This window comes from Panicum virgatum, chromosome 5K, assembly GCF_016808335.1.
Source record: "Panicum virgatum strain AP13 chromosome 5K, P.virgatum_v5, whole genome shotgun sequence".
NCBI classification, from domain to species: domain Eukaryota; kingdom Viridiplantae; phylum Streptophyta; class Magnoliopsida; order Poales; family Poaceae; genus Panicum; species Panicum virgatum.
In genome coordinates, this window is record NC_053140.1 from 1,363,588 (window position 1) to 1,375,437 (window position 11,850).

The following is an 11,850-nucleotide window of genomic DNA, read 5'->3' on the forward strand; positions in this document are numbered from 1 at the left end:
CAAATAACAACGAAAATACTATAGTACCAAAATTCAAAAATTTCCCCAAACTAAACAAGCTTGTTGTCTTTCTCTTTTTGGGTGTAATCTTTATTACTATAAAATAGTACTCCCTCTGTTTCAAAATATATTTTGTTTAAATTTTTATCTTCAAATTTATCCACTCGTCTTACTTAAAAAATTCATGCAAAATATCGATTCCTTTTGTTGTAGTTTAATTTATTAATAATTTTTCAAGAATGGCATAAATTTGACTACATTTGTGTAAATTTTTTAAATAAGACAAGTGATTAAATTTGAGATTAAAAAATCAAACAAAATATAATTTGGATTGAGGGAGTGGCAGTTTAGCTGCCTGCTTAAATACAGTTGCATACTCCATTAAGGTAGGCTTCTTGTGTGTGAAGCTGAAGTAGTTTGCAGGCTCGACAACTGAACAATAATCATGGCGTATGCTGACCCTTTTTGAGGCCGATGCCGCAACTCACTCTGTTATGCTGGCAACAGTAACAATATTTTTCTCTCACACCAAATCAGCACGAGCCACTGGACAACAGTATTTTTTTTCTGGCAGCAAATCAGCACCAACCACCAGCCAACGCAAGCCAAACAGAAAGGTTCCGTTCATGATCGCCCAATGGGGACAGACAGACTCTGACGAGGAATAGCATGCAAAACCTCGCCTAAGGGCAGTCCCAATCCAGACTCTACCATGAAGTCTAAACCTCCTATTTATTGTGTTTTGCTGATGGGGCAGTATATTTATGGAAGGGAGAGGGAGAGAAATCAAGACTCCAAGTCTTATTTAGACTTCAAGTCTTCACGCAAATTAAGAATGAATGTGAGAGAGACAAATGTGCCATATAAACCAAAGTAACACACTTTGCATTCAGAAGTATAGTTTTTTGTGATGGAGTTTTTGAGGTTTAGACTTTATGAGTGGAGTCTGCATTGGGACTGCCCTAATCACACCCAAATGTGGCGTCCAGACGAGCTCAGTTAGGCATGCCGTAGCATATCTTTAGCGTGCGAAGGATAGACTTACCGAAAGCGAGACATGGAAACCAACCTGATGAATGGGGGGACAGGCGTCAGCTTATCTTGCTACTATAGTAAAACCATCCTGTTCGTTCCTGTCTTCCTGATGGTAAAACGCATGATAGCTGCTAGCTACAATAGTTTTTTTTTCCTGAACGAAACTGCTACTGCCTACAATAGTCTACGTACTAGTTTAGTTTCTCAAAAAGGAAAACAATACGTAGTCTAAGTAGTGCCTTTTTCCCTAGTTCCAATCTAGTGGTGGCTAAGTAGGGTAGAAGTAAACATGTTGACACGTTCATTCATTGGCTCTACGTCGCTCGTGCACCCAAGAAAAGCTGATACGGGGCCACCAGGTGCGTGCCCAAGAAAGGCAGGCCATGTTTGGATGAGGGGTGAAAATGTTTTGACGAGAGAGAAACGATGCTTTGACCACTAATTAGGGGTATTAAATAAAGTCTAATTACAAAATTACCTCCACAACTATGGTACTGTAGCAGGTGCTCTAGTTAATGAGGCCTTTGACCGAATGATTAGAGGATGATTGAGCACGGTTACTGTAGCATCACTGTAGCCATAATGATGAAACTTGGCTCATTAGATTCGTCTCGAAAATTTACATCTATTTCTAAAAAGTTTTTGCAAATAGACTTTATTTAATACTCCATGCGGATGTTCGTCTTTTTATGCAATCTTGATTTGATGGGTAACCAAACATGGCCGCAGTTTGTTTCCGGCAGGAGCTGGAGCATCCACATCACGCAAACAGTACGTAGCACCGAATATGGAACATACCTACAAATAATTTTCAGGTACTCCAATAATAGATAATAGATTATTATTATGTCTGCGGTTTTTTTTGCCGAACAATATTCTGCAGTAGTTGCAGCAAAATCCAATGTGCAGGGCGACAGAAAGAAGAAGAAAAGAAAAAGGGCAGGGCTCTCGACGGCGCGCGAGGGAAAGGACAGGCGACGGCGATCTCCGTGGCGGACAGCGATGAGCGCACACACGGGACGCAGCGTCGTACCGTACGAGTCGACCCAACACGAGGACGCGGCCCCTCCCTCGACTCGACCGGGGTCGTGGCCTAGCTTGATCCGCACTCACGGCAGCAGGCACCAACGTCGTACGTGCATCCGTGTCGTGTCATGTGTGCGCCCGCCCACCCCCAGCAGCAGTGTCTGTTGGCTCCTTCTGTGGTGGGGTGGTGTCGTCGTCGTGGTGGAGTTCCAACGCAGCGCCGTCGCTTGCTTGGCACGCAACGCAACCTCCTCCTGGCTCCTGCTGCTCTGCTAGTGTGCTAGGCGAAGGGCACTACGAGAGCAGAGCAGGGGAATTCCGGGCCGGGCAGGGCAGGCATCGGGAGGCACACCCTCCTCCCTCTTGATAGGTCCATAGCAGGCAGCCAGGCGTAGGGTAAGAGACACGAGACTGACCACCCAGGACCGAGTGCTCCAACGTCCTTCGTTCCCTGGCAACAGCCAACATGCCGTCGTACACTGGCATGGCATGCGGCGGCCACAGTGAGCTAGGAGTACTGTTGAAGAAGCACCACAGCTCCACTGGAACTGCAGGGACGGACGGACGGACGGACTCGAAACAAATCCGAGAGGACGCGACGGGGCAGTCTGCCTGCGTGGGGGCCCGCATGTCAGCCGAGGCGGCGCGACGCGACTGCTCGGTCTCCGGCGCGGACCGGTCCGGCCTTGAGAGCGGCCAGTACCTAAAGATTGTCCGCTGGGAGGAGACGGCGACGTCCTAACGGTAGACGTAGCCATCGCACTCGCACCAGCAAGGAACCACCAGGTGCCGACGTGGCACGTTTGCTGGCCAGAGTACACGCAAGGGGACTCCTCATAGACTGGCATGGCTCGCTCTCGGCGCCACGCATCGGCATGTCCAAGCCGCTAAAAACGTCGTCTTTTTTTCTTTCTTTTGACGGGATGGAGGCAGGCCTGGGAACGGATCGTGTGAATCCAACGGCCGGAAGGGCCTCCAAAATCGTGGGTCTGCATTTATAAATTTTTTACGGGCCGAAAACACACAGAATCGAGTTTGGATTGGATCGGCCCGTGAAAGAGCTGGGCTGTAGACATACCCGAGTCAATGATCAAGGATCGCCCCGAGGATCCTAAACGGATCGTGCCCTTCGCCGTATACTACGCGGGCCGAGGGAGGATGGGTCGGGCGGCGACGGGAGACGGGAGGATCCTGAACGGATCCTTGCGCTGCGCGTGCGGCGTCGTCCCTCTCGGCGGGTCTCCGCCGCCGTCCCCGACAAGGTCGCGGGACCTCCTCCGCCACGCTTCTCCTCACCTCCGTCGTCGGCACCTACCACCGTGGCTGCTCCCGCATCACCCACTGCCGCGGCTGAGGAAAGGATAGGTGGCGCCGCCGGATCCGTCCAAAGGTCCAGCCTTTCGCCGCTCCTCCGCCGTCCGCCAACTCTAGGTGATGACGCCTGCCCGTCACCGTCCCCCTCTGGCCCCCCATTTCTCCACGTATTGGTGTTGCGGTGCGTTTGATTTGGGGATTCACTGCTCTGTGTATCGGGTTAGGGGCGTGGGCTAGTTTAGTGCTGATACGGGGTCGTATGCCTCTTGATCCACTCGATTCCGGCGATTTAATTTGCTCGATTGGATTGGAGGTCCGTCTGCTGCTCTGCCGGCGGTGGCCGTGGTGTTGTACTGCTGTTGGTGACCGGCGGCGTGCTGCTATTGTTGATCGAGCTGCAGAAAAATTCAATACCAACAACGAGCTAGTGGCTTTGGGACCAGCTGAAATCAGAGAGTCGTAATGCCAAGCTGGGCATTGGGCACTATAAGTTCCTCTAATGATTCCGCCTAGCAGTCCTTGCAGATCGATCAAAACTTTATAAGAGGAGCTGAATTTCAGGTTTCTTTGATTTAACTTGGGTAATAATATGCAATTCAAGCAATTGTAATCCGTGCTTTTACCAACAATAGAAAAGACAGAACAACAGTGGATTGAGATAGTTACTATCTGCCATCCAGGTTGGTAATTAAAAGACCATTCAGGGAGCAGGTTTCTTCAGTGATGTCAGTTTGATTCGAGACCAGGTTGCTTTGGGTCCGGTAAGTTGGCGTTTTCATTAGTAATCATTGAAAGGACTTCAGTCATGAAGGGTCGATCCGCAGCTTGCTCCTGAACGCACAACAAGCTGACATGAATGCATCTTAGCGCCAAACTCTCAGGACATCTACCGTGTAATGATTTATCAATGAGATCATGGCATCTGCCCTCGTTCCACAACTCCCATGCCTGCAAAGTTCAGTTACAGCCACCAAGTTAGAAGCTCTCCGTTCACAAAACTTAGAAAACATTATGTGCTTGTTATAAATCCATTTCTTATTGTTTAATATTTCTGTCCAGTAGCTATTTCTGTGAGCATATAACCTGAGTTCTTATTGTTTAATATTTCTGTCCAGTAGCTATTAAGTGCCAAATTTAGTTCCACTTGGAAATAATTAATTTGTACTTGGGTACCACGAATTTATGCTTTTATTACATACTACCAATGACCTGCAGAATTTTTTCTTCATAGCCACTACCTGTTGTTTCATATTACTCATTGCTAGCTGTATAATAATATCCAGCAATGCTATCTCTTTTACAGTGTCTGGTATTATGGAAAGAGTTTCATCAGCAACCGCAGCAGCAGAGGTTGAGGATGCTATATCCACAGATCAGTCAGGCAGGTCAGGGAAAAAGAGAGCTAAAGTTTGGGCATATGTTGACACGGAATTCATTGATGGAGTGGAGAAGGCTGTCTGCAAGTATTGTAAGCTTCAGTTATCTTCTGTGTCAGGGAAAGGAACAACTCATTTGAACAGGCACATTGGATACCATTGCCATCATATCCCTCAAGAGGACAGGGATAGATTCTTGGCATCTTTGAAGAACACGCCCGGTACAGAGAATTCTGTATTCGATCATGTGGTATTCAGAGGACTCATTGCAAAGTATTTTCTCCATGGTGAGGTTGCATTTCGAAAAGCAGATGATCCTACTTGGAAAGAGATGATAAACTATTGTCAACCTTCATTCCATTGCGTCGGTTGACAAACAGTTTGTGCAGATTGTATGATGTTGTATGAAGAAGAGAAATTGCAGCTACAAGATAAGATCACAAAGTTGAAGTCTCATGTCAGTTTAACAGCTGATTTGTGGTCGTCTAACCAAAACTTGGGGTATCTTGGAGTTACAGCCCATTACATTGATGAAGAGTTTGAGCTCCAGAAGAAGATCATTGCATTTAAGCAGATCTCTTACCCCCATAACTCATTTCCTGTGCAAGATGGGATCACTGCTTGCTTAATGGAGTGGGGTTTGGTTGACCGCATGTTCTCAGTGACTCTAGACAATGCAAGTGTGAACAATAGAGCAATCAGAGACTTGCGTGCTGCTCTAGGTCCGCAGATGTTCTTTGAAGGTGAACATCTACATCTCAGATGTGCTGCTCATGTTCTCAATATAATGGTTCAAGCAGGACTGCAAGTCATTCCAAATGCAATTAAAAGGATAAGGGACATTATCAAGGTTGCCACCTCTACACCTTCACAAATGCAAACATTCAACTCAGTCGTTCAGACCTTAGGTCTCAGAGGCAAGTCAGGGCAAGTGCTAGATGTTCCCCACCGTTGGAATTCGACATATGATATGTTGCATAAAGCTTTGAAGTACAAAGCAGCCCTCAACAGATTTGCAGCAGAGCAGTTTCAAGATTGTCCTAGTGAACTAGACTGGCAGGACGATGCATGGCTTCATGAATTTCTAGAGCAGTTCAGTGATGCTACAAAAGCATTTTCTGCGGATAGGCTCCCAACAGCTCACATGTTTTTGAAGATGATGATGGCAATCCGAGATGAACTGCTTGATGAGGCGTGGAATGCCAATTCATTGCTCAATGAGTTGGCGGAAGCTATGTATCTCAAGTTTGAGAAGTATTGGGCTGCACCTAGTATCATACTTCTTATAGCTACTACACTAGATCCATCGATGAAAGCTGACTTTGTCAAGTTCTATTTCATGACCGTTGAGAGTGCACAAGTGGAAGAGAAGATGAGAGAACTCAGGCGATATTTGAATCAATACTATCTAGAGTATGAGAGGATTATGAGGAACAGTGGCGGTCCTGTCTTTACTTCACATGAAGAGGAAGTACTAAGTCAGGGCAATTCGAGTTCTTCTTCTGGACTTCATGGCAAACCGCGTGTGGAACTTGCATTTGCACAGTTTTCATCACAAAACTCAAGGACTCGCTCAGAAAGAACTGAGCTGGACATTTATTTGTATGATCCTAGAGTAGTTGTGAGAGCAGGAGAGAACTTTAATGTTCTGGCATGGTGGGAAAAAAAACGCAGATGCTTATCCTATCTTGGCTCTGATGGCTAGAGACTTCTTGGCAATTCCTGTAAGCACAGTGTCCTCAGAATCTGCTTTTAGTTGTGCTGGAAGGATACTTGATAAAAAACGGACTTCTCTCTCTCCAGAAACTCTTGAAGCATTAGTATGTGTGAAAGACTGGTTGTTTGGCTTGAATGATACAGATGAAGGTAAATGTCGTATTTGAGATACATTTTGCAAAGCTTGTTATGTTTATAATAGTGGTTTAATATGTTTCTTATTCATTGCAGGTCAACCATTGACTGGACAATCTATGTTTGAATCAGATGAAGAAGAAGAAGCTGATTGACAGGTTAGTGCCCTAGCTGTTGGTTCATGAGAGAAGTTGAAATTGATTTGTAGTTGTACATCTGCATGTTCAGCTCGAGATCCTACTTTCAGCTGTATGTTGCTAAGTTAGCAGGCTATCTAGTTCCACAACATGATTAAAATTCTTGTGAAATCTTGCGGTTCCACAATCCTTGAGTTCTATCCCCTTTTTTATACTGAATGGATGACATTATGAGTATTTGTACCCTGTAGTTGCAGCTCCTGTGAAAATAAATTGTTGTCATGAGTCGATAATATTGAGATACAAATTTCATAAGCTCGGTCATTCTAGTTTTAGGTTTGAGGGCACCTTTTTGTTACACATTTTGATTGACCAATCATTCAGGTTTTAGTTTCAAGGCACCTTTTTGTCATCTCCCAACATGGCAGGGGCCTATTTCTAGTTGATATTTGTGGTCTTTATTTTACAATAAGTATGGGGCAAATTGCAACTTAGTGTACTTGGTTGTTTGTTCATTTCTGCTAAGCTTTTTTTTTTGAAAAGCTAACTAGATGGGTCCTGGGTGTAAGAGCAATACAACTCTTTTTTACTTTTGTGGGTCGTGCGCTGATTTTTAAGGTATTTTAACATAGTTATACAACATATGTTTCCCCAAGGATTGTAACATGCTGGGTAATTGATATACAAATAGATCATACTGTGAAGTTTGAACATAGGTGGTGGTATAGAAAAAAAATTTGCTGTAACAGGATTGCCATTTTTTCTAATTCACTTAGTAGTTATTTGGTTCCTTTAGTTGATTTAGAACTTGTATTAAGCTTTTAACAAGTACTGACAATGTATTTGCAGGCGCATGCAAGAACAAAAGCATTCAGGACACATTCAGTACGGTTTCAGATGTCAGAAGGCTCTTTTCTTTTGAGGAATGGAATTCAGATGGCTACGCAGCAACAGCTACCAACGACACCAACCATGCGGCGGCGCCCTGCCCGTGAAGACATTCAATGTCAACGAAGCCTCCTTCAGCTTCAATTGGGTACTGCTGTGCATGGCAGACCATCCTCTTTTTTTTTTTGAAAGATAAACCCAGTAGAGATGGTCAGATCACTATTTACTTTGTGTTATAATTCATACTATTTGCTATATACCTATATATAATATTTCACTACATGAAAATGAAATCAAGCACCAATAATGCATACGAGTAGGAGTTAAGTTTATACAAGCAGAAGCAGGCAAGCAGCCACCCCGCGCGGCTTCGGGCGGAGGGAGCAGATTAAATTAAACTTTGCTATTTGGATCGCGGCCCAAGGGCTGAGTTAGGATCACGAGTAGGAGTATGATTTTAAATAGAAGGGCTCAAACTGGAGTAGGATTATAAATAGAAGGGCACAAATTAGATCAGGATCGGCACCTGCCCAAAGGAAAAGGGCCGAGCTTGGATTAGGAGCGGGCCACGACTCGTTACCAGGGCTAGATGGAGGGGGGCGACCTTTCCGCACGTGTCAGGGGGCCTCGCCTCGGCCCGGCGCGGCGACGTCCCGATCACGCCCGGGGCCGGGCGACGGCGACCCAAGATAGATGCCAGACATGTACCCCCTCCCCCAGCGACCGAGAGAGCAGATCGGCTGGTCCTAAAGCTGCTCGCTCGCTCTCTGCAAGTATTGTGGCCGCACGGTGCCCTTTGTAGGCAGCCTTGAAGCACCCGAGCCAGATGCTCGCCGGCCGGCCGGCCGGCGTATCAGCTCTCCGGCCGGGCAAAGCCCAAAAGAGGGCGGTGTGGTGTTGGAAAGAGACGGGGGAAAGAAAGAAAGAGAATTCCCCATCTCCTTCCTAAAAGCCAAAGCCCAAAGGAGCCTACCCCCTTGGGTCCTCGTCTTCCTCCCGGCCTCCCCTCTCTCTCGTCTCTCCCTCCAAAAGAATAGTAGACACAAAGGAGGAGGCACGCCATCTTTTCATGTATCCTTCCGGCTCCCCGTGCAAGCCTCTACAACTTGCAGCATAATTCCATTTCTGCTCATTCATGCTAGGTACCCTCTTCTTGCTCTCAATCCTACGTGGCGGTGTCATTACGCTCACCTGAAATGCTAGGCATAGTACAAACAAAGGTTTGGTCAGGGGTACTTGCCCGATTTTTTGCTGTTCCCTTTGAAATTTGAACTGCTCCTAGCTCAGTACACACCAACAACGCGGTGTCATGTCCTGGCCGTGAAAGCAAAGGGGGGGGGGGAAGAAAGAGTCCAAGGGGAAAGAGTGGGATTTGCAGGGCCGGCCACGCCCGCAGCCCGCACGATGCCAATGGCATGGCAGAGGCAGCCACGCCCACGCTGCGACCCTGCTCTGCCCACGAGGAAAGAGGGCGGCAAGTTTAACAACCCAAAGCAAGGCTTTTTCCTAATCCCACCCCCTTTTGTCAGCCGTCGCCGGAGGTGGCCGCCGCCTTCGCCGGTCCCCAGCCGCGGCCGGCCGCCCAACGGAACTCTCCGTCCACCGCCCAACCACGCGAGAAACGGGAACCACCAAACGGAAACGGGGTAAATGTGCTGCTGGCCGCTGTGCCTGTGCTGCGGCCACTCCAGCAGCATTTACTGCCGAGTACGGCCGCGCCTCGGAACGGAGGCGAGGCGGAGCAAATCGCGGGCCGTATCGGGAAGAGACCCACGCGCCGTCCGCCGCCCGCCGGCCCCGCCCGCGTCGCGACGTCACGTTTACTACTGCTGCCGCCCCGCCGACGGCGACGGCCACCAAGCCACAGCCGAGAGGATGCCTCGCTTGCGAGAATCAAATCGAAATCGGGGAGACAGGTTCTGATCAAGGCACGGCGTGGCATGAAAGTATGAAACGAATCGCTAATTACTCATAGCTTAATTTCTCTCTAATTACTGATGATAACTTGATGGTGGTCACAGTCCAAGGACACAGGACCATCCATGGCGGAAGATCCCATTCCCATCCCACCACCACACCTCTCTCTTTCTCTCTCTCTCTCGCAACTCGCCCCGTCCAAGGCCTCTTCTTCCTCCTCGGCGGGGGTGGCAGTGGCAGCAGCTACGCCGCCCTGCCGAACAAGCTTCTCTCTTCTCACGCCCCTAAAAGAAATACTAAAAAGAAAGAAAAACGACGGAATGCAAACAAAATTGGCCGGATTAGCAGCAGCTGCTGCGCTAAGCCCGGTGTTTACAGTTGGTGCTGCGCTAGCTAGACGACGGGCAGCGGGTCGATTTGGAACAGGTCGGTGATGTCTTGGAACAAGTCGTCCACCTGCTGCCACCTCGCCGGCGACGGCGGCTCCGACGAGGACTCGCTGCTTGTGGTGGTGGTGGCGGAGGAGAAGAACGGCAGGGACAGGGGCTCCTCGGGGATGTCGGCGAGGAAGTCGAGCGACGGCTCCGGGAAGTCGGCAAGGAGGTCGAAGTCGGTGTACATGGGAGGGAACTCGCCGGCGAAGCCGTCGGCGCTGGAGAAGGGGCAGCGGAACACCACGCCGCTGGACTCGTCGGTCTGCGGGGCGCGGGACGCCGGCAGTGGTGCTGGCGCCGCGGAAGCCGGAGCCGGCGCCGGCTTCTTGCTGCAGGTGTCGTTGGCGACCCCGGACGCCGAGAATGAGCGGAGCACGGAGGTCGGGGACGCCGCAGCCGCGTGGGACTCCTCGCCGGAGTCGTAGGAGGTGGCCGACGAGGACGCGTTCTTGGACGCCGCCGCCTGAGGCGGCTGGGGGAGGCGCTCGGCGACCTCCGCCAGGACGGCGAGGGCGGCGGCGTCGTCGACCTGCTCGAAGTTGGTGGTGGCGTCGGGCCCGCGCAGCTGGATGGCCGCCGAGTCGTAGACTTTGGCGGCCTCCTCGGCGGTGTCGAAGGTGCCGAGCCACACCCGCACCCGCCGCCACGGGTCTCGGATCTCCGCCGCGTACTTGCCCCAGGGCCGCCGCCGCACGCCGCGGAACCGCGGCTCCGCGGCGCCGGCGCCGGCGCCGTCGGCCTTCCTCTTCCGGCCGGGGAGCACCAGCTTCACCCTCGCCGCGGCCGGGGCCGCCGGGGACGCCGCGGGCCGGGCGGGCGGCGCCTCCTTCACCGCCCGCTCCAGGCGGATCTCCTGCACGTAGCGCTTCACCCTCCGGCGCGCGGCGGCCCCTGCGTCGTCGTCGTCGCCGGACGAGTCCGTGGCGTCGTAGTCGTCGCAGAAGACCCTGACGGTCCTCGGCCCCGGCGCGGCGCTCTCCTTGGCCGGCGCCGCCTCCACCGCCCGGGAGGTGACCTCGACGTGCTCCGTGCGCCTCACCGCCACGAACATCTCCTCCTCCAAGGCCCACATCACTCCACTCGCATTTGATGACTGCGCCACCGTGCTCCGGCTAAAACCCCTCAAGAAACCTCCCGAGATAAAACCTCCCCAAAGGCAGGGGAAGGATGGAAAGCCCGGCGGCCGGCCAAACGGCCCTCCACCAGCAGCGCAAGACGCCAACCGTCCCCCCGCAAAACCCCGCAGAGACGGCTCGCGACTTTTGGAGGTGGAGACGAGGCGATGAGGTGAGCGGAGGGAGGAAGAAGGCGGAGGTGGGGGTGTCGCTGGCCGTGCCCGGGTCTGTTTGGTGGTTGTGGTAGGCTTCACAGCAGCGCCGAGACCGCCCCACTTTTATAGCATCGCCCCGCCCATTCCCGGGCGGATTTTTGTTTGTTTATTCCCTCCCTGTATTTTCCAGCCGCGCTTTCCAAGTCTGCCCTTTTCCGCAAAATTTCCTCAAAAAGAACTCATTTCGAATTTTGAAAGGGGGGCTCGAGTAAAAATGGCGAAAAGTGAATGCCCATGGCCTGGCTTGGCCCGTCCGCCCGGCTGGCTGGCTGGTGGTTTTACAGCAGTGAAACAGATCTAACAACCTGGCCCAGTACATTTTCGCGCGGGCAGTAATTCCACCGGACCCACCTGTAAGTGACATCCGGCATTTCCGCAGAGGTTGCCAACGGCCCCGGCGAGGATCCCCGCCGGGCCCACCTGCAAGCGACCACGGAGGCCGCGGAGATTCTAGCCGTCGGCCGACGTGTGAGCGGCTCAGCGCCGCAGTCCGCCGCATCCGCTGTAGGGCCACTGGATGGGCGACGCGTGCGCACGGCCCC

At 51.0% G+C, this 11,850-nt stretch overlaps 1 protein-coding gene and 1 pseudogene across 1 annotated transcript; one reads left to right on the forward strand and one right to left on the reverse strand.

Annotated features, from left to right (window-relative positions):
- Positions 1-4,689: 4,689 nt before the first annotated feature.
- LOC120709402 lies at positions 4,690-6,757 on the forward strand (annotated as a pseudogene).
- Positions 6,758-9,568: 2,811 nt separating this feature from the next.
- Positions 9,569-11,331, reverse strand: LOC120705542 (pathogenesis-related genes transcriptional activator PTI6-like). Its single transcript, XM_039989933.1, has one exon. It carries the CDS (start codon positions 11,048-11,050, stop codon positions 9,938-9,940), a length of 1,113 nt encoding a protein of 370 aa, XP_039845867.1. The 5' UTR covers positions 11,051-11,331; the 3' UTR covers positions 9,569-9,937.
- Positions 11,332-11,850: the final 519 nt, after the last annotated feature.

What these genes read in the sequence shown, in the direction of transcription:
- LOC120705542 (XM_039989933.1), bottom strand. Translation starts at nt 11,050, where the DNA reads ATGTGGGCCTTGGAGGAGGAGATGTTCGTGGCGGTGAGGCGCACGGAG.